At 41.4% G+C, this 24,196-nt stretch overlaps 1 protein-coding gene across 2 annotated transcripts in view; it reads right to left on the bottom strand.

Annotated features, from left to right (window-relative positions):
• Positions 1-24,196, bottom strand: part of ATP8A2 (ATPase phospholipid transporting 8A2) — a 526,913-nt gene that overhangs the window by 341,906 nt on the left and 160,811 nt on the right. For both annotated transcript variants that reach the window (XM_067713702.1, XM_067713701.1), the window contains exon 24: positions 16,918-16,982. In XM_067713702.1, coding sequence (XP_067569803.1) covers positions 16,918-16,982 — 65 coding nt within the window. The remainder of the gene's footprint in view (positions 1-16,917; positions 16,983-24,196) is intronic.

Raw genomic sequence — 24,196 nt, forward strand, 5'->3', positions numbered from 1 at the left:
ACACCAGTATCTCTTCCACACCCTCCCCTCCCATGCTGCCCTACCGGAGTCCTCAGCACCTCACGCGTCGGAGGTCTGTGCACACAGTTATCCCACACACGTGCAACGTATGCTGCCAACCAATCCTGGGCCAGGTACCACGGTAAGTCACTCTCAACCTGCCTGTTCTACTTAAACATTAAAAAATTACTGAAGTCCTAGAAGTGGTAGAGCAAGGCCAGTTATACCCACGTATGCAGAGATGAAAATCCGAAATCTAAGTGAAATTAAACATAGGGACTTATGCCATCAACAGCTTCAACTCTTAGGTGCATTAAGGAATCTCCTTTCAAAGTACAGCTAAATAGTCACCCAAGCTCACATCGCCTTTCAGCTCCTATGCCCTGAATTCTAACCCTGCTTTCATGAATATGACATGTTTACATGCTGGGAACTTGCACGTAATTTACAGACCAATAATCAGTTTCTGCATTGTTTAAATTCAAAATATAAAACACAGGAACCCATAGATTAGCTAACATAAACAATGTGTCATGAGGCAGAGGAGTTCGTAGATTAAATGGGTAGAAAGGGTTTAGCGTATCAAATCCTAAACACATACGCATCACACTACCAATTGCTATCTTGCCAAACAGTAAGAAGTCCTCTCCTTTCTTTCCCTGTATCTATTAGTTCTTACCCATTGTGCATATTTTAAGTCTAGACGTAAGACTGGTGAGGGGAAGCTCATGGGAGGGAAGAGTGAAGGAGCAAGGGTGTTACTTCAAATATTCTCACCCGACCACTCTGATTTTTCCAAACCTGCAGTAATGAAGAAAAACCATGGGGAAATATAAAGAGAAGTAATTCAGTAAACTGCATGATGGAATTCTAACAAAAATGAGAAATTCATAAAGAAAGCCATAATGAACAACAAAGTCGAGGTAACACCAAGTAAGAATCAGGTCAGCTCCTAACTTAAGAGTTTTTGTCAGATAAACCAGATTTTAGTTTTATTCTACCAAACACTTCCAATCATTTCCTACTGTCAATTCTCAATGGAAAGAACTGAAATACCGAAAAGTGGTTATAACTCAGATTCAATGGAACGCAAAATCCCCAAATTTAAATAAATTAAAATACAAAGGGAATTCCCTGGCGGTCCAGTGGTTAGGACTCGGTGCTGTCACTGCCGTGGCCCAGGCTCCATCCCGGGTCGGGGAATGAAGATTCTGTAAGTCACACGGCACAGCCAGACCAAAAAAAAAAAAAAAAAAAGATACAAAAATAATCAACCTCTAAATCTAAAACCTAATATCTAAATACTGCAAATGCCATATAAACAACAAGGAAAAGACCTTCAAATTAATCTATTAGACAATGATAAAGAAACTGTATGGTCATGAAATAATAACTCTTCATATAATTACAGTCAAAAAAAATTAACTTCAAGGAAACGAAACTGTTTTTACATTCCATCTGGCATTATAGCTTTTGTCATTTCCGTACAAATGCAGGATTTTCAGTCCTACGTGAATCTCCTTGTGGAGACGTATCAATTGAGCCTTGTCTCCTACTAACACTATAATTAAACTGTACAGTAAGCTATTTATATGTCTGCAATAATTTCCTTCTCAAGATACAGCAGACTTTCGCTTTATTCTACAAAATCATTGCCAATGACATATTTAATCTCGAGGTTTCTGCTTAAATTACCCGTGCACCACCGTCTAAGCCCAGATCCTGGTTGGAGACTCTGGTAGCAGCTGCCACACGTGTCAAAGGGTTACTATTATTACCTCTTCAGTAGGAGCCATGTGTGCCGGTCGGCCACGACAATCTGTCCCCTATGACCTAATTCAACCTATCAGATTTTGCTAATTTTTTTTTCAAAGGAACAAAGGGTGATTCCTAAAACTCATGATTCAGAAACAGAAAATAAATGTTCCAGAAGTGGATGCGTCCTAGAAGTATCACTTTCTCTCTAGATCCCCAAATAGGTAACTATTTAGGGACTTGGAGAATTTGACAAGGTAAGCTGTACATCAAATACTGCTCTTAAAACTTAGATTTCATTAAGTGGTCACTGAAGAATGGAAACAAGGAAAGGATTCATACTCATGCATTGGGGGAAAAAAGGGTTGCTTCAGAAACCATTTAACCACAAAGGAAAAAAAAAGACCACCAAAAAGGTATGGAGGACGTATTGAGTCCACCATCCTTAAAAAGAGAATAATGTTTCACATACTGATAATATAGTTTGTCACACAGGTCCCAGAAGAACTTGTGATACATCAGGTCAGAGGAATACGCTGCAAACTTTGTCCGACAGCCAGGAAGCAGTATCAGTAAGTCCCATTAAGGGCTTCCCTGGTGGCGCAGTGGTTGAGAGTCCGCCTGCCGATGCAGGGGACGCGGGTTCGTGCCCCGGTCCGGGAAGATCCCACATGCCGCGGAGCGGCTGGGCCCGTGAGCCGTGGCCGCTGAGCCTGCGCGTCCGGAGCCTGTGCTCCGCAACGGGAGAGGCCACAGCAGTGAGAGGCCCGTGTACCGCAAAAAAATAAAAATAAAAAATAAGTCCCATTAAGAGGTGACCGCCACCCTTCAGCAAAGATAGAAGAGGAAACTGACATCCTTCTCTGCCCGTTGTATTACGGATGGAACATCTGTGTGGATGGGGATTTGAAGCCATGGAAACATGTACGCACTCCTGGAGAAAATGAGATTGGTGGAACCACTCGAGAGAGAAATGAGGCATTACCTGGTAGTACTGAAGGTGTGCACAGTAAGCAGCTGGATTCCTGTTTCTAGGCTCAGGGAACACGCACATACAACGTCCTCCGCAGCACTCGTGACAATACAGAAGCGGAAAACAATCTGAAATATCTACCACCAAGTTTTAAATGCCGTACAGCAAAGAGCTACAATTAGATGGATCATCACGAATAAATGTCAAAAACATGGGGGAAGACAGCAAACTTCACAAAGATACATAAACTATGATATCATTTACATACAAAATAAAAGGTCCAAAACCAGTTTCTACATAGCTTATGGATACACACACATGGATGGCAAAGGTACCCAAACATTCCAAACAGTGGATAAAGGAGAAGTAATGAAGCTTCAATTGTTAACGTTTTGTTTATTTGAAAAAACCATCTTGCAACCCAGGACATACAGCAAAAAAAGGACATCTAGTAACAAAAGGCACTACTGGCGGTAAGGTGCCCATCTCTCTGCTTTACAAGCAATGAGTCTATCACTTGACCATGAATGATGTTTGACAAAGAATTTAGGTAGCATCACCTTATCAGGTTAAGAAACTCCACGCCTACGCCAGGATTTAAAGTTTGTTGCTACTGTTGGTTACAGATAAATGATTACTAAATTTTTTCTGCATTCAATTAGATGGTTGTATTTTTTCTTCTATTTGTTAATGAGGTAAAGTATATTAATAACACATTTTTCTAAAGAAAACACATGCTTACATTCCTGGAATTAAATGCAACTACATCATATGTCTGATTATATATATATATATATATATATATATATATATATATATAAAATTGGATTTGGTTTGCCAGTCTTTTATCAAAGATTGTTACCTCTAACTTCACAGCCGAGGTTGAACGGCAACTTTTATCATTCTGCCCCTACTGCTTTTGATTTGAAGGTTACTTTAAACATCAACCTACACTGAAAAGGATTGACTGTTTTCTGTATTTTTTGGAAGACTCTATAAAATTGCAACTATCTGCTCTTTTAATTCTTGACAAAATTAGAGTATGAACATCACGAGGGCGTCTAGCGTTCTTTTGAGAGGAAAAATCAGAAGTAGTGATACTATTTCTTTAACGGATGTAAGGTTATTCAGGTTTCCCGTTTCCTCAAGTCTAAAGTTTTACGTATTTCCTAGGTAATTACCCATTTCACCTAAGTCTCAAATTTACTTACACAGAGCTCTTCATATTGTTCTAATCACTGCTCTCTCTAGCTGCAGTTATTCCTCTTTTCTCACTCTTAATTTTTTCCTTGACCAGCTTTGTGTGTGTTAATCTCGTTTGCCTTCTGAACAAAACTGAAGAATCCGCTTTCAGTTTTGTTGATCTTTGGTCTTTTGCTAACATCTTCAACTCGATGAATAGCTTTTACTAATTTTAAGCATTTCCTCTTTTGTAGGATAAGCAGTGATGCTCCAAAGTTCTCTCTCCGGGAAATTTAAATCCAATGAGTTTGGATGCAAAGTATTTTTCAATCATTCTGTTCTACGTATTTTCTAATTTCCAGTGTGATTTCCTCTTTGAGTCCTGAATTATAAGTGGAGTTTTAAAATTTTCCAAGAGTACAAATTTTTATAATGACTGTTTTTAATCACTGATGTGTTAGTTTGGGGACTTGGATTCACAGGACATGAGGTGAATGGTAACCAATTCTCTAAAATGCCACTGAGACTTCCTGTAAGAGTTGTACAATCATTTTTGTAAAATACTTAAAAATGTGAATGCAGAGAGATCTTCAAGATGGCAGAGGAGTAAGACGCGGAGATCACCTTCCTCCCCACAGATACACCAGAAATACATCTACACGTGGAGCAACTCCTACAGAACACCTACTGAACGCTGGCAGGAGCCCTCAGACCCCCCAAAAGGCAAGAAACTCCCCACGTACCTGGGTAGGGCAAAAGAAAAAAAGAAAAAACAGAGACAAAAGGATAGGGACGGACCTGCACCAGTAGGAGGGAGCCGTGAAGGAGGAAAGGTTCCCACACACTAGGAAGCCCCTTCGCGGGCGGAGACTGCGGGTGGCGGAGGGGGGAAGCTTCGGAGCCGCGGAGGAGAGCACAGCAACAGGGGTGCGGAGGGCAAAGCGGGGAGATTCCCGCACGGAGGATCAGGGCCGACCAGCACTCACCAGGCCGAGAGACTTGTCTGCTCCCCCGCCGGGGCGGGCGGGGCTGCGAGCTGAGGCTCGGGCTTCGGTCAGAGCGCAGGGAGAGGACTGGGGTTGGCGGCGTGAACACAGCCTGAAGGGGGCTAGTGCACCACGGCTAGCCAGGAGGGAGTCCCGGGAAATGTCTGGACCTGCTGAAGAGGCAAGAGACTTTTTCTTCCCTCTTTGTTTCCTGGTGCGCGAGGAGAGGGGATTAAGAGCGCTGCTTAAAGGAGCTCCAGAGACGGGCGCGAGCCGCGGCTAAAAGCGCGGAACCCAGAGACGGGCGGGAGACGCTAAGGCTGCTGCTGCCGCCACCAAGGGGCCTGTGTGCGAGCACAGGGCACTATCCACATCCCCCTTCCGGGGAGCCTGTGCAGCCCGCCACTGCCAGGGTCCCGGGATGCAGGGACGACTTCCCCGGGAGGACGCGGCGCGCCTCAGGTTGGTGCAACGTCACGCCGGCGCAACGTCACGCTGGCCTCTGCAGCCGCAGGCCCGCCCCGCACTCCGTGCCCCTCCCTCCCCCAGGCCTGAGTGAGCCAGAGCCCCGCATCAGCTGCTCCTTTAACCCTGTCCTGTCTGAGCGAAGAACAGACGCCCTCCGGGGACCTACACGCAGAGGCGGGGCCAAATCCAAAGCTGAGCCCCGGGAGCTGTGCGAACAAAGAAGAGAAAGGGAAATCTCTCCCAGCTGCCTCAGGAGCAGCGGATTAAATCTCCACGATCAACATGATGTACCTGCATCTGTGGAAGACCTGAATAGACAACGAATCATCCCAAATTGAGGAGGTGGATATTGGGAGCTACTACAGACTTGGGGTTTGCTTTCTGCATCTAACTTGTTTCTGGTTTTATGTTTATCTTAGTTTAGTATTTAGAGTTTATCATCATTGGTAGATTTGTTTATTGATTTGGTTGCTTTTTTTAATATAAATAGATACACATATTTTTTTCCATTTTGTCTTTTTGTGAGTGTGCATGTATATGCTTCTTTGTGTGATCTTGTCTGTATAGCTTTGCTTTTACTATTTGTCCTAGGGTTCTGCCTGTCCGTTTTGTTTTGTTTTTTTTTTTAGTATAGTTTTTAGCACTTGTTATCATTGGTAGATTTGTTTCTTGCTTTGGTTGCTCTCTTCTTCCTTTCTTTTATTACGACTTTATAATTTTGTTATTTTTAATACTTTTTAAAATTTTAATAACTTCCTTCCTTCCCTCCTTCCTTTCTTTCTTTCTTCCTTTTCTTCTGAGCCATGTGTCTGACAGGGTCTTGGTGCTCCAGCCGGATGTCAGGCCTGTGCCTCTGAGGTGGGAGAGCCGAGTTCAGGACACTGGTCCACCAGAGGCCTCCCAGCTCCACGTAATATCAAACGGTGAAAACCTCCCAGAGATCTCCAGCTCCACTCAACAACCAGGAAGCTGCAGTGCTAGACACCCCATGCCAAACAACCAGCAAGACAGGAACACGACCCCACCCATTAGCAGAGAGGCTGCCTAAAATCATAATAAAGTCACAGACACCCCAAAACACACCACCGGACATGGTCCTGCCCACCAGAAAGAGAAGATACAGCCTCATCCACCAGAATACAAGCACCAGTCCCCTCCACCAGGAAGCCTACCCAACCCACTGAACCAACCATAGTCACTGGGGACAGACACCAAAAACAATGGGAACTACGAACCTGCAGCCTGTGAAAAGGAGACCCCAAACACAGTAAGTTAAGCAAAATGAGAAGACAGAGAAACACACAGCAGATGAAGGAGCAATGTAAAAACCCACCAGACCAAACAAAAGAAGAGGAAATAGGCAGTCTACCTGAAAAAGAATTGAGTAATGATCGTAAAGATGATCCAAAATTTTGGAAACAGGAGAAACTACAAGAAGCGTTTAACAAGGACCTAGAAGAACTAAAGAGCAAACAAACAATGATGAACAACACCATAAATGAAATTTAAAATTATCTAGAAGGAATCAATAGCAGAATAACTGAGGCAGAAGAGTGGATAAGTGACCTGGAAGATAAAATAGTGGAAATAACTACCACAGAGCAGAAGAAAAAAGAACTGAGGACAGTCTCAGAGACCTCTGGGACAACATTAAACACACCAACATTCGAATTATAGGGGTCCCAGAAGAAGAAGAGAAAAAGAAAGGGACTAAGAAAATATTTGAAGAGATTATAGTTGAAAACTTCCCTAACATGGGAAAGGAAATAGTTAATCAAGTCCAGGAAGTGAAAAGAGTCCCATACAGGATAAATCCAAGGAGAAACATGCCAAGACACATATTAATCAAACTATCAAAAATTAAATACAAAGAAAAAATATTAAAAGCAGCAAGGGAAAAACAACAAATAACATACAGGGGAATCCCCATAAGGTTAACAGCTGATCTTTCAGCAGAAACTCTGCAAGCCAGAAGGGAGTGGCAGGATATATTTAAAGTGATGAAAGGGAAAAAACTACAACCAAGATTACTCTACCCAGCAAGGATCTCATTCAGATTCCACAGAGAAATTAAAACCTTTACAGACAAGCAAAAGCTAAGAGAATTCAGCACCGCCAAACCAGCTTTACAACATAATGCTAAAGGAACTTCTCTAGGCAGGAAACACAAGAGTAGGAAAAGACCTACAATAACAAACCCAAAACAATTAAGAAAATGGTAATAGGAACACACATATCAATAATTACCTTAAATGTAAATGGATTAAATGCTCCAACCAAAAGACATAGACTGGCTGAATGGATATAAAAACAATGCCTGTATATATGCTGTGTACAAGAGACCAACTTCAGACCTAGGGACACATACAGACTGAAAGTGAGGGAACGGAAAAAGATATTCCATGCAAATGGAAATCAAAAGAACGCTGGAGTAGCAAATCTCGTATCAGACAAAATAGACTTTAAAAGAAAACTATTACAAGAGACAAAGAAGGACACTACATAATGATCAAGGGATCAAAGCAAGAAGAAGATATAACAACTGTAAATATTTATGCACCCAACATAGCAGCACCTCAATACATAAGGCAAATGCTAACAGCCATAAAAGAGGAAATTGACAGTAACACATTCATAGTAGGGGACTTTAACACCCCACTTTCACAAATGGACAGATCATCCAAAATGAAAATAAATAAGGCAACACAAGCTTTAAATGACACAATACACCAGACAGATTTAATTGATATTTATAGGATATTCCATCCAAAAACAACAGAATACTCTTTTCAAGTGCTCATGGAACATTCTCCAGGATAGATCATATCTTGGGTCACAAATCAAGCCTTCGTAAATTTAAGAAAATTGAAATTGTATCAAGTATCTTTTCCGACCACAATGCTATGAGACTAGATATCAATTACAGGATAATATCTGTAAAAAGTACAAACACATGCAGGCTAAACAATACACTACTAAATAACGAAGTGATCGCTGAACAAACCAAAGAGGAAATCAAAAAATACCTAGAAACAAATGGCAATGAAAACACAACAACCCAAACCCTATGGGATGCAGCAAAAGCAGTTCTAAGAGGGAAGTGTATAGCAATACAATCCTACCTCAAGAAACAAGAAACATCTCAAACAACCTAATCTTACACCTAAAGCAACAGGAGAAAGAAGAACCAAAAACCCCCAAAGTTAGCAGAAGGAAAGAAATCATAAAGATCAGATCAGAAACAAATGAAAAAGAAATGAGGGAAAACGGTAGCAAAGTTCAATAAAACTAAAAGCTGGTTCCCTGAGAAGCAAAATTGCTAAACCTTCGCCAGACTCATCAAGAAAAAAAGGGAGAAGACTCAAATCAATAGAATTAGAAATGAAAAAGCAGAAGCAACAACTGACACTGCAGAAATACGAGGAATCATGAGAGATTACCACAAGCAACTCTATGCCAATAAAATGGACAACCTGGAAGAAATGGACACATTCTTAGAAAAGCACAACTTTCCGAGACTGAACCAGGAGAAAGAGAAAATATAAACAGACCAATCACAAGCACTGAAATTGAAACTGTGATTTAAAATCGTCCAGCAAACAAAAGCCCAGGACCAGATGGCTTCACTGGCAAATTCTATCAAACATTTAGAGAAGAGCTAACACCTATCCTTCTCAAACTCTTCCAAAATAGAGCAGAGGGAGGAACACTCCCAAACTCATTTATGAGGCCACCAACACCCTGATACCAAAACCAGAGAAAGATGTCACAAAGAAAGACAACTACAGGCCAATATCACTGATGAATATAGATGCAAAAATCCCCAACAAAATACTAGCCAACAGAATCCAACAGCACATCAAAAGGATCATACACCATGATCAAGTGGGGCTTATCCCAGGAATGCAAGGATTCTTCAATATACGCATATCAATCAATGTGATAAACCATATTAACAAACTGAAGGAGAAAAACCATATGATCATCTCAATGGATGCAGAAAAAGCTTTCGACAAAATTCAACACCTATTTATGATAAAAACCCTCCAGAAAGTAGGCATAGAGGGAACTTACCTCAACATAATAAAAGCGATATATGACAAACCCACAGCCAACATCGTTCTCAATGGTGAAAAACTGAAAGCATTTCCTCTAAGATGAGGAACAACACAAGGTTGTCCACTCTCACCACTATCATTCAACATAGTTTTGGAAGTTTTAGCCACAGCAATCAGAGAAGAAAAAGAAGTTAAAGGAATCCAAATCAGAAAAGAAGAAGTAAAACTGTCACTGTTTGCACAGGACATGATACTATACATAGAGAATCCTAAAGATGCTACCAGAAAACTACTAGAGCTAATCAATGAATTTGGTAAGGTAGCAGGATACAAAATTAATGCACAGAAATCTCTTGCATTCCTATACACTAACAATGAAGGAGAAATTAAGGAAACACTCCCATTTACCACTGCAACAAAAAGAATAAAATGCCTAGGAATAAACCTACCTAAGGAGGTAAAAGACCTGTATGGAGAAAACCATAAGACAGTGATGAAAGAAATTAAAGATCAAACAAACACATGGACAGATATACTATGTTCTTGGATTGGAAGAATCAACATTCTGAAAGTGAATATACTACCCAAAGCAATCTACAGATTCAATGCAATACCTATCAAACTACCAATGGCATTTTTCACAGAACTACAACAAAAAATTTCACAATTTGTATGGAAACACAAAAGACCCCAAATAGCCAAAGCAATCTTGAGAAAGAAAAATGGAGCTGGAGGAATCAGGCTCCCGGACTTCAGACTATACTATAAAGCTACAGTTATCAAGAGAGTATGGTATTGGCACAAAAACAGAAATACAGATCAATGAAACAGGATGGAAAGCCCAGAGATAAGCCCACGCTCATATGGTCACCTTATTTTTGACAAAGAAGGCAAGAATATACAATTGAGAAAAGACAGCCTCTTCAATAAGTGGTGCTGGGAAAACTGGACAGCTACATGTGAAGGAATGAAATCAGAACACTCCCTAACCATACACAAAAATAAACTCAAAACAGATTAAAGACATAAATGTAAGGCCAGACACTATAAAACTCGTAGAGGAAAACATAGGCAGAACACTCTATGACATAAATCACAGCAAGATCCTTTCTGACCCACCTCCTAAAGAAATGGAAATAAACACAAAAATAAACAAATGGGACCTAATGAAACTTAAAAGCTTTTGCACAGCAAAGGAAACCATAAACAAGACGAAAAGACAACCCACAGAATGGGACAAAGTATTTGCAAATGAAGCAACTGGCAAAGGATTAATCTCCAAAATTTACAAGCAGCTCATGCAGCTCAATATCAAAAAAAAAACAAACAACCCAATTCAAAAATGGGCAGAAGACCTAAATAGACATTTCTGCAAAGAAGATATACAGATTGCCAACAAACACATGAAAGGATGCTCAACGTCACTAATCATTAGAGAAATGCAAATCAAAACTACAATGAGGTATCACCTCACACCGGTCAGAATGGCCATCATCAAAAAGTCTACAAGCAATAAATGCTGGAGAGGGTGTGGAGAAAAGGGAACCCTCTTGCAATGCTGGTGAGAATGTAAACTGATACAGCCACTATGGAGAACAGTATGGAGATTCCTTAAAAAACTAAAATAGAACTACCATACGACCCAGCAATCCCACTACTGGGCATATACCCTGAGAAAACCATAATTCAAAAAGAGTCATGTACCACAATGTTCACTGCAGCGCTATTTACAATAGCCAGGACATGGAAGCAACGTAAGTGTCCATTGACAGATGAATGGATGAAGAAGATGTGGCACATATATACAATGGAATATTACTCAGCCATAAAAAGAAACGAAATTGAGCTATTTGTAATGAGGTGGATAGACCTAGAGTCTGTCATACAGAGTGAAGTAAGTCAGAAAGAGAGAGACAAATACCAATATGCTAACACATATATATGGAATTTAAGGGGAAAAAATGTCATGAAGAACCTAGGGGTAAGACAGGAATAAAGACACAGACCTACTAGAGAATGGACTTGAGGATGTGGGGAGGGGGAAGGGTAAGCTGTGACAAAGCGAGAGAGAGGCATGGACATATATACACTACCAAACGTAAGGTAGATAGCTAGTGGGAAGCAGCCGCATAGCACAGGGAGATCAGCTCGGTGCTTTGTGACCGCCTGGAGGGGTGGGATGGGGGGGTGGGAGGCAGGGAGACGCAAGAGGGAAGAGATATGGGAACATGTGTGTGTGTGTGTGTATATATATATACATATATATATATGTATATATATATCTGATTCATTTTGTCGTAAAGCAGAAACTAACAAACCATTGTAAAGCAATTATACTCCAATAAAGATGTTTAAAAAAAAGAATATATATATGTTAACTGAATCACTTTGCTGTACAGCAGAAATTAACAACATTGTAAATCAACTATACTTCAATAAAATAAAAATTTTTAAATATAAATAAATAAATAAATGTAAGTACTTTCAAGGGATTAAAGGAATTATTAATTGAACATGCCTAAAATTATCAGGAAAAAATTGCTCAAGGGACATTTCTAGTATACCACAATGTTACTACCTTCACAAAAAGATGTTGAAGAACAAATATAGTTATAAGGTGATCTTACCAAGTAGGTAAATATTCTCAGGAATTTATTATCAAGCTGCTAGGAAAAACAGAGAAATTTTCAATCAAATATTTTAGTACGAGGGCTTCCCTGGTGGCGCAGTGGTTGAGAGTCCGCCTGCCAATGCAGGGGACACGGGTTCGTGCCCCGGTCCGGGAAGATCCCACATGCCGCGGAGTGGCTGGGCCCGTGAGCCATGGCCGCTGAGCCTGCGCGTCCGGAGCCTGTGCTCCACAACGGGAGAGGCCACAGCAGTGAGAGGCCTGCGTACTGCAAAAAATATATATATGTATATATATATATATTTTTTAGTACGAGACTTAAAGGCAGTGAAATTTTCTTATTTCAAGAGTTTCTAGGAGGATGAAGAGAGCCAGTTCCCATAAAGGGCCTGGCACTCATGAATAAGCACTCAACAGATGTGAGCATCTGTTACTAGAGAGGCAGTTTAGTTCACTGCCTAAGATATGGGACCCACATGTGCTGCAGTGAAAGTCACCTAACATAAGCATTTCTAAACGTACCTTTTCAAAGTGTTCTCGCCCCACCAAAAAAGTCCTCAGCACAGCGCACATAAACATCACCTCTTGTAGCAACAAGTAATGGCACTGTGCCTGTGGGTATGAATATGTGCCTGTATTTAGGTATTTTAAACATATTTTAAGTAACTGAACATGGAGCCACCTGTCAGAGAAAAGATCAAATTAGGAAACTGGACTTTTAGGATTTACTGTATAGCACAGGGAACTATATTCAATGTCTTGTTATAACCCATAATGGAAAGTAATCTGAAAAACATAAAGTGTTTCAGATATGTATATATATCTATCTATTTCTATATTTCTATCTATATCTATATAGGGACTCACAGACATAAAGAACATAGAAGAGAAATAGTGACTGCGACTTAAGAATTTATTGTGGGCCAAAGACTTTTCCACGTACAGAAGGTGGGGTGTGATCCCGGCCAGGCAGCCCAGAGCGGGCTCCCTTAACCATTATGCAATTCTGCATCACTTTAAAGTCTGATGACTGTCAGGTTCTTTGTCATGAGGACAAAAACAATGGAAATAAAAGAGTAAACTTCTGAGGTCCACAAGATGTCCATGGTCACCCTGCATGTCGTTACAAAGTACCGTAAAGAACCTAGCGTATGTTAAAGGTCTAACTTGTGAAACATCAACCATATCTGTGAGATCCTATAGCATTCTGTGTCCTCCTGATTCCCACTTCTTGCTTATAAATGAGTCAGTGCTAGATACTGTTTACTGATTGACTCTCAGCATCTATTTTCATCCTCTTCTTTTATATATATATATATATATATATATATATCACAGGGACTGGAAAGCTAAAAGCCACATTTCCCAGAATCCCTTATCAGCAGGATTCTGGATGAATTCTAGCAACAAGATACACTTGCTTAAGATTGCGGAGACAGAGGAATTCCTTTTCATACAGGGGAAGTTTTCCACATTCTCTCACCCAGTCCCAGGTTCACAGGTGCAAGGCAGCTGGACCATCAGCTGTGATTGCCTCAAGTCCCCTGGGGAAGCAGAACAGAGTCCTGACCTTGGGAACAGAGCCACAGACATATGAACTTGAAGCCTACCTTGCTGACGTCTGCTCCTTCAGGATTATCCAATAATTTGGCAAGCACCTAATTTCCTGTTTTAACTTCCTCTATACTTCAAATTAGTTTCTGTACCAGTTACTGAATTAACATCTCTCAGCCCCCAACCTACCCTTCCATACTCAGCTTGTGATACAGGAGTGGGGATTCTACAAACCTCATCCCTGATTTGCCAGTGGGCTCCCTGCACGGCTCTGAGAATTAAATCTCACGGCCACACCCAGACCCAGGGATGCTGGGAAGTGTAGTCTCTGCCATACATGCCATTAATGAATTTTACATGATTACATTTTCATTCCATCACTGATTACACGTACTTATTTCATAAAACTTTGGGTTAAAGAATGACTATTTTGCTCAAGTATATCCTTACCAATTCATCTTCCTTTTAATGGCTCATCAGAACTAGTTTTTTGTGTATTCTATAGGTTAACATGTTAAAAACAACTGCACCTTCCTCCAAATAAATTTCATGGTTAGTTCAATCATTTGTTTCTTAGAAAATGCTGGCAAATTTTTCTATATGTCTCCATCCATATTCATTTTAATTACTGCAGCACAAAAAACAAATGATCCTCAAATGGCTTGGCCCTTATTGTCTTTTACTAACAAATATCAAAAGATGTCTAGCATTCAGTAGCCAGCAGTGGGACTTCCCTGGTGGCATACTGGTTAAGAATCCACCTGCCAATGTAAGGGACACGGGTTCGATCCCTGGTCCGGGAAGATCCCACATGCCACGGAGCCACAACTACTGAGCCTGTGCTCTAGAGCCTGCGAGCCACAACTACTGAGCCTGTGTGCCACAACTCCTGAAGCCTGCGAACCCTAGACCACGCGCTGCAACTACTGAAGTCCGCACACCTAGAGCCCATGCTCCACAACAAGAGAAGCCACCGCGAAGAGAAGCCCGCACACCACAATGAAGAGTAGCCCCCACTCGCCACAACTAGAGAAAGCCCGCGCGCAGCAACAAAGATCCAATGCAGCCAAAAAAAAAAAGCCAGCAGTAGGTGCTGTGAAATTTGACAGGGTAACTGATTTGAATATTACATGTTTTTTATAAACTGCTGATAACATTGTAGATTTTCATTCTCATACTCGGTATTCTTCGTTTTTAAAGTCTCACTAATTCATAGCTTCATTTTGCAACAGCTAAGGTTTCAAGATACCATCATACATTTAGGGCAAGAATCATGATTAATGATAGTAGCCTTAGGGAGAATACTGAAATTTGTTTAGCTTGTCAGATCTGATCACTGTTTTAATTCATCAAGCAGCCGAAGAAAACTTAAACTAGCAGCGTGCGTGTCCAGCAAGGCCACACCATTGCAGCTTCTGCTCACACTACTGTAATCTCAATACCTTTTTTTTTTTAAAAAACAGAAATCTTTTCAAGTCAGCACCTTGTAAGAGTCAGTTTAACCGAAGCTAAATATAGTCTGTAAACCCATTTAACCCGTAACACAAACGGCAAGATTTCACAATGAGCTCCAAGCAAATGGAAGAGTGAGGGTCCCAGCGTCACCCCTTCTTATTTGTGGGACCCCACGCCTCCCTCCTCCCCTTCCTCCCAGACCCATCCCTGGTTAGCACACCAGAAACAGGATTGGGTGTGCCAGAGCCAGTCCATGTGCTATCAGCAATACTGTGATTTCACAGTACTTTTTTTAACCAAAAAAAAAAAAAACAAGAGGAAAAAAGAAAATGACATTTTCTACTGGTATCTTAAACATATCATCTAGTGCCCCCCTGGCGTGCACTTCATCACCCGCCTTGTTTCCAAGACCACTGATCTCTGTATTACAGAGCTTAGATGTTATTTTGGTAACAGTTGAAACACTCAAAACAGGGATAAATCCTGAGCATTTACAAGCATTTGGGGTCCTAGCCTGGACCTACGTACAGGTCAACTGAAGGGGGTGGATGCCAGGTAATTGATGGTCGTTGAGGTGACCCCCTTAATTCCCTCAGACGTACACAGGAGATGAGGGAAGGAAGCCAGGCCCAGTGCTTCTGATTCGTGGTTCACTTCCTTGGTCCCTGTCTCGTTCGCTTCACCATCAGAGCCTCCCTTTACAAGCGTAACTAACCCTGTCATCTGCTCTGAGCAGTGGCGCTGACTGCGAGTGTGGCCGTAGGTGCCTGCCAGGAACAAGCTCTTGTTAAACGACGCACAGGTGGAATCTCACTGTTGAGCTCCCATCTTCATGTCAAACCACCAAAGCAGGTCACTGGGGACTCTCAGATCAGCTCCCAACCAGGGTCTCAGCAGAAGCTTTAGGCCATGACGGGCTGGGTACACATCTGTACCATTCTCCGTGAGCCGGTGGCACTGGGATGTTGGGGAACTAAGAGCCTGTGCATCCTATTACGACGTAAACGTCCTCAACTCCTGACACGTGAATATCATCTTGAGTGTCTGTACTACAAAGAAACGCCTACAAGTCTCCTAGCAACCACCAGGAGTTGAACATCGCCCCTTAATGGAAATCCTAACAGGAAGTCAAACCAGATTAAAACTACCCCATTTTAACTGCACTGTTCTAGGTGAATAAAATAATGTGTTATCGCAAAGCAATTTTCTGGGCTTACTAGTTTTTATGTCAGTTTGGAATATTTATTGTATTTCTTAACATCCATGGTACCCCTTGATCAAGAGTATAAAGTCATCTACTTAGGATTTGCCAAAGTGAGGAACATTCTTAGAATCACAGAATGATAAGCAAATAAGTTTACAAATACTGCAACCATCAATATCATACGTTTTCCAAACCATAACTCTAACATGGAGGTATATTATTCTCCAGACCTTGCAAATTCTTAATGTCCATTTTATCAGTACTGGGAGAGTATGCTTTCAACCATGCAGCTAGCCAGAAAGACTTTTTTATATATGGAGTGTGCTTCTCACAAAAACCTTCTCTCCTTCCTCTAATATGACAGAAACTGTAGCTGAATCTGAAGACAAAGTGACTTTCAATGATGGCCATCACCTAAAAACATACATAAATTCCTATATCTGGTACCAGAGGTAGAACTTACCATTTTGATGTTTAAAGAAATGACTTTATGACATCCGTTCATAAATAAAAAGAGAAAACACATTGAGTAGTTTTATAATTGCTTTTTTAGTAAAAAAAAAAAAAAAAAATTAAATCCTGATTATTAGTCATAGCAGAAACAAACGGTTTAACACAGTGATATCAAATACAACTTTTTAAAAGCTACTTACGTCCAAAGAATCCTCCTTCAGTAGGATAAGCGCCATGTTCTGTGACACCAACCGGCAGGAATAGCCTAGAATAAAAGAAGGAGCAACATACGTGAATTTACCATCCCCACCAGGAACTCACCACGTTCAAGGTCCCCTGAATTCAGCCTCCCTTCCTGCACCTTCCTTATCACTGTGTTTGGCCTATGGACTCACACAGAGGAATTGAGCAAGTGTGGGGAGGAAAAGCTTACGCGGATTCTGACTTTTGCAGACAGCTCTAGCAGTGCTGCTCGGAAGGGTCTTCATAACTAATGGCTGAAATAAATACTCATCAGTTTTCTTTATCCCTGTTATCTTTGTATTAGGATGAGCTTTGGGTTCCCTAAAGTAAAAGCAAACGCTTTAGGAAGACAAACGGAATCAACGGTGCTCCTCAAGTGGCATACACGTGCCTACTGTGATACCAACGTCCCTCACTTGCTTTATAGAAAGCCAGGTAATTCTCACAGCAGGCTTCTAAGGAAGCCTATGATACCCAGAGAGTCACTTTTCCTGCGAAAGCTCAAAGCAACCCCCACTGCAAGAAATAAACCTGAGTCAAGAGTATCCCAATGCTAATTCTTAACAATTCCCATTACATTTTTAGACAATGGTATCTCTGTAGGTTAATTTCAGCAAGATACACTTTTCCACTTTTCCTCCCGGAAGGCAAACGTATTTTCTATGAAGCTGTTTCCTACTCAGACTTTGCAGTACACGCGTGACAGGTGGAGATGCTTGGTGACACAACGACCAAGGTAAGAGCCTCTCCGGACTCTTTCCCTTCTCCCCACACTCTGGGGAGAACGAGGCAGCGGCCCCAGCCAACCCCAAGTCCAGGGGTGTCTGTCGGGGCCCTGGGCTCTCTTTCAAATCACCCTCCACCATCTTGGTGCCCCTCAAGAGAGCTGCCATCAACATGTGCTTTTCACCAAGCTCCATCTTAATTTATCTCATCGAGAAAAGTCAAAGAAACAGTCCTTTCACCTAGAGAAGTGGTCCTTACAACGATCATGGACCAATGATCACAGAAACAGGGAACAAGTGGTCAGCGTAAAGAACGTCAACCTTCAAAACAAGGACGCGGGTGACCATCTCAAGGAAGGGCCGTAACCAATGCTTAGGCAACAGGAGTCTGGGTTCTCCTCCGCAGAAGAGCCAAAATACCCCTTCCCACAGATGCTATATTTAACTAGAAAAGGAGACAAGCATTTAACTAGCGGACAAGTCACAGAACTGCTGCGTTCACGTGCTCAATTCTACCCAGAAGGTCCTCTTTTCATCCTCAAGAAACCCTACTGACAGGCACAAAACAGAACTCAAGACAGACAACAATTAAGATGAGAGAAAGCTTGGGGTATTTTTGGGGGGTAGAAAATAAGTATTTGTGTTTATTTTGGAATGTATGAAGTGTATCCTTCACTGATGAGTGTCATTTGAGAGGACTATTATAAACCACCTGAGAACACAAATTTTAAAGCACAAAATTATGACTTTTCATCTAACTGTCATTTTCTTAAAGCAATACCTTGAAGATCTATTCCAGGCAGTTAACGACAGTTATGTGAAGGGAATGAGATAATTTTGCTGGGTAAAACCTCACGTATCACTTGCAAAGTGAAAACAACTGAATAGTTTAAAATCACAGGACCACATGGGCAAATACCTGTTCAACCTCTAAGGGGAAAACTAAAGGGAGGAAACACAGCACAATTTTCCACACATTTTCAAATTTGTTCAAGTCTGTATTTTAACAATATACAGACTTGAACAGTGATGAGTAGAAATGAGAGTTTCCCAGAATGCCATTGAAAATTCTGCACAGCACGATGGAAATAACTGAACTTTGTTTCCCACTAAAATCTTACAAATATATTCTTCCTTTCTATAAATTCTTAGATTAAGTGCAGAAGGGAGGTCCATATTTTATTTTCATTTGCAAACAGGGATATTGGAACTTTCATCATTTTTCTTCCCTTGCCCCAGAAACTTCCAGCAACTTCACGCAATAGAGACTGTTACAAATTTAGTATAACTCACACAAGAGGATTTGCTGGTAGTTTTTGATATGAACAGCGGTTGCAGAAGCAAGCTGAAATGTTTAAGCCATCGCTTCCCGCTTGATTTTATATTTTGCAATTTAAGTAAAATGCCACTTGACAACTGAAGCTGCATAAAGATATTATGGAAAAACTCAAAGTATTTTTCTAGCCGTTGCAAGGAGAGGGTAACAAATAAAACCACTGACACTTTCATGAATTTAAATACACAAAACTCAAGGTTTCTGAGAAGAAACAGGTTCTTTTTTTTTTTAGTTTGGAAAACGAAGCAAGATTTTGCTTAATTATCACACAGAACACTTGCTCTAGACAGACCATGGGGGTTTAACACAGTTAAATGTGACTTAGCTAACATGGCAAATTAAATTATGTCAATCCAAGTTCGGTGTGCTTGATTTCTAATGTTTTTGGATAAAATGAGATCAGCTCTTGGAGAACAGCCAGCTATGAAATGTCAATCCACACTTGTAAATTGTGCTCTATTTCTTTAATCTCACAATCTAACAAGATGACCATAAAATGACTGAGAAGGGAACCTCTGGGATTTCACTTTTTCCTACGGCTGAAGTTAACAGCACACCACAAAAGTGTTTAGTCTCTCTACTACCTGAGCATAATCAACACTCAAAGAAATTAAAATATTACAGCATCTATGGTCCTTAGAGCAGGACTTGATTTTAAGAAAATCAAATCATCATTCACACTAGAAAACAGGACCAAACCAAACCTCTCTTGGAACTCGCAATCAGCGTCTTTTTTCTGAGGTAAGCATATATTGTCGAAGACATCCCAACCTAGATTGCTTCGGAGACACTTTTGGAAGGGTTAACAACGACTGATTCCTACTAACCATATACCTAGGATCCATCAGATTACCCCTCAGTGGGATTCAACTTGGTTCCAAACCCTCAACAGGTGTGTTGTTGGTTGTAAATAATTTCAGGGAGAATCTGGTCACTCAATATTTGAAAGTAAGTGTATGAAACACACGGACAGACGTCAGGAATGGAACTCTTCATCTGCTCCAGACTCGATCAAGGATGCTGAGAGCAGAATCCCTCCCCATGTGAGAACCAGGATATCAAGGACTCATCCACAGAAGCACACCTGGGCACCCTTCCCTCCAGACCCTCAGATGCTTCTCAGAAAGGCACCATCACGGGTAGGGACATGCTGCCTCCACCTTACCTTCTGATCTTCCCCCAAACCAGGCCATCCTGATTCATGCTATTCTCATTCTTTATGTATTTGTCTTAAACAGATTCTTGAGGATCAAGATCTAAACCTATCTCATCTGCAAAGCCTTCCCTGATTTTTTTTTTTTTTTTGCGGTACGCGGGCCTCTCACTGTTGTGGCCTCTCCCGTTGCGGAGCACAGCCTCCGGACGCGCAGGCCCATCGGCCATGGCTCACGGGCCCAGCCGCTCTGCGGCATGTGGGATTTTCCCGGACCGGGGCACGAACCCGCGTCCCCTGCATCGGCAGGCGGACTCTCAACCACTGCGCCACCAGGGAAGCCCTCCCTGATCTTTTGGACGCCTATCTTTCCGAGAACTGAATTATCACGTGTCATGGTCACATGCTCAGATTCTCAGCTCTCACACCTGTGCGGCCCAGGCTAAGTTACCTGGGATCTCTGTGCCTCAGTTCTGTCTTTAAAAGGGGATAATGCCTATCTCAAAGGGAATATTAAACTTACCTAAAGGACTTGGCTGTAATATGACAAATGCTGTGCTAACATTTAATGAGTAACTATTACTCACACCAGCCATGCTCAGCATGTACACTGCACAACTGGTATTTTCTCATCTATTTTATTCGAGTTTGTCTCAAAATTAACTCAGTCCCCAATAAGGGAACATAAGTACCCCAAGCCTATAGGGGAGCATCTGGCAACAACAGAGCTGCAGGTAATCAAGAAATCACACACCTGACTTTTCTGTGAACATTACCGGGGCTCTGGCCGTGTTCCCCCAGCCCCACCTGAAAACCAGACTTGCCTCCCTGCCAATGGACAAGAATAGGGTGGGCAAGTCCACATTTACTCACTGTCAGAAATTAAACTTCTAAGACTATAGAAGTGGTTTAAAGGGATCAAGTAATGGGTAACAAAACATGGGGGAGGGGCAGCCAAATTCCAACTCAGATGGTTCACCGTGAAAGCGATTCCCAATGCGATGACTTTAAAATGGAACACGCACTAGGATTTTGTTCTCACTCATCCTATCTCCGTTAGAAAAAATATTATAGACTCTGAAAACTTCACATCTATTTTCTAACTATGTAAGAGATGCTTTATCCAGTCATAGTAAGGAAGTGACAACTACATGATTCACAAAGGCTATACAGCTGAAATTTCACTTTAGACTAGGTGATGCCAAATTTTTAAGCTAAAAAAGACAACTTCCAACTCCCGGAAACACAGCTAGTTAGCATAAATCCAAGCACGGCGCAGCAGGGTCCTGGCATCGTGTCAGTTCCAAAGGACCTCAAAGCCACACGCAAGATGACTGCATCTACCTAACACTCGTAGGCTCATAATAGACACAAATATCCTGGAACCTAATTTGACTAAGTATTTATTTTCAAGGTATGAACTGAAAGTTACACTTTAAATTCTCAAACTGTGATAGATTATGGATGGATGGATGGATGGATAGATGGATGGATGGGAGGATAGACGGATGGAAGGATAGATGGATGGATGGGAGGATAGATGGATGGATGGGAGGTTAGGTGATAGATGGATGGGAGGATAAGTGATGGATGGAGGGAGAGTAGATGCATGGGAGGATAGATGGACAGATGATAGATAAATGAGAGAGACAGCAAATACTAAAGACAGCCAACAGCACCAAACACCTCTAAACAGAAATGTTGCCAGTTAAAACTGTAAGAGTCAACAATCATAAGACATCCCAACTCTGGAGGCAGTGAAATATGAAAACAAGGTGTCTTAGAATGGATGAAATTTAGTACCCTTCTCCAGGGTTTTCTAACTCAAATTTCAGAGAGGGTTTTCGTGAAAGCTTCATGAATCTACATTCTGTCAAACTGTGGTCTTATGTGTTGAGGGAAAGACTTATTAAGCTCATTTTTGAGACTATGTCGGGAAATATGAGGCTACACTAGGATCAGTGATTCGTTGGAAATCTTACTCGTCTTTACCAATTGTGGGAAGAAGTATTTGAGGACAGTGACAGAGCTTTTTAAAAAGTGGGTAAAAATGTGTGTGAATTCTAAGGCATCCGATCTGGACTCTAGTAGTCTTCTGGTAGGATCTTTAGAATTTTCTGTGTATAATATCATGTCATCTGCAAACAGTGACAGTTTTACTTCTTCTTTTCCGACTTGGATTAGAATGTTTTTTAAAAGGTCAATTTTAAAATATCTAATGGACATGAGTGCTTCTGAAACCAAAACTACAAACACTGCTACACCTTCTTTGAAAAAAGCACAAAATAATATAGCTGTTAATGGAAAAAACTGGACAGGTATCAATCACCTTGTGAGGTTCAGACAAGCCTCACTCCAGCAACGACAAACACCTTCCTTCGGGAATAATAAGCCATTCATGTTTTCTGGGTTGATTTTGGGAACTCTGCTTTCACTTGTGTTTACCTAAACTTGGCTAGACCCTGACAGATGCAGGTGTGACACAAGGACAGGAGGACAGGGACGGGGCAGGTGCAGCATCACTGCTCTCATGCTTTCTGTGCCCTCTGTGAACAGGAGCCGTGGATCAATAGCAGGTGTTTTAGACCAAATTTACATGGGAAATACCTTGTAAGGGCTGATGTATATATATAGAAAGAGACATTCCACCGAAAGCAAACGTATTATCCTTCATCTATAAAAATGTTGCTGACATCACCAAAGGGCTGTAAGCAATGGGTTTTTATTATCTAGTAGTAGTGACAGGTCTACACAGAAATATCACCACACTTTTCTCCAAAAATATGTGTTTGGGAAACAACAGGTACGACGTCTACATCTCATCCTTCAGAGACTGTTTGTGAATCACATGTCAGTCTCTGGGGACTTTAATCTCACTTGTGTGCGAGTCCAAGAGGACTACAGTCTTGGTAAGAAATGATTAAGTGGCTTTTTTTGTCTATTAAAAAAAAAAAAAAAAAGAGGAAATCCACCCCAGACAGTAGGCATTGTCTATAACTGAGGTTCTCTGAGAGTCGGGGCTGATTCAAAAGAAAAGACTGAAGGAAAGGGCTCCACTGGAACCAGCTGATCGCGTTCCAAGGAGACTCCTCTGAATAGGACACCAGTCACTCAACTTCAGATGTTCTTTCTGTATGTTTCTTCCTGCAGTGAGCTGTGACATGGACTCTATTCCCATCAACACATGAGAAGTCATGTAGCCCTTTCATTTTATCACCTATGCATCAGGGCTTGTGACACAAGGGTGACAGAAGTCCTAGATAATTTTAAAGCAATTCAAACAATCAAAATTAGAGTTTTTGGGACTTCCCTGGTGGTCCAGTGGTTAAGAATCCGCCTGCTAATGCAGGAGACACGGGTTCGAGTCCTGGTCCGGGAAGATCCCACACGCCGCGGAGCAACTAAACCCGGGCGCCACAACTACTGAGCCTGTGGCTCTGGAGTCCATGAGCCACAATTACTGAGCCTGTGTGCCGCCACTACTGAAGCCCGTGTGCCTAGAGCCCGTGCTCCGCAACAAGAGAAGCCACCGCAATGAGAAGCCCATGCAGCGCAACGAAGAATAGCTCCCACTCGCCGCAACTAGGGAAAGCCCGTGCGCAGCAACGAAGACCCAACGCAACCAAAAATAAATATAAAATAATAAATAATTTTTTTAAAAAAATTAGATTTTTTTAAAATTAGTAGTTTCACAAGTCCTTTTCAAACTAAAAACGTGCTGCTTTAACACTCATGAAGTAATCTGGGCTTAAATTCCCTTTCTTCAATTTTCATTTCTGCGATGCTTAGCAGGCAGAGGTTGCCAACCCAGATGGGGAAGGGAAAGGTTCAAGCCTATCAGAAAAACCTATGAATTGCTAAAAATCATTATAATGGCTATAGCTATATAAAATAATAATGCATATCTAAACTTAATGAAAACATGCTTAGTCTCTGAGACTAAATTTTTGTGAAGAAAGCAGTAAGAAAATCAAACTCTCATCAACTTTTGAATTCTCTGGCCTCTGTAAGTATGTTTAATA

The sequence above is a fragment of the Pseudorca crassidens genome, chromosome 18 (genome assembly GCF_039906515.1).
Source record: "Pseudorca crassidens isolate mPseCra1 chromosome 18, mPseCra1.hap1, whole genome shotgun sequence".
Taxonomy (NCBI): domain Eukaryota; kingdom Metazoa; phylum Chordata; class Mammalia; order Artiodactyla; family Delphinidae; genus Pseudorca; species Pseudorca crassidens.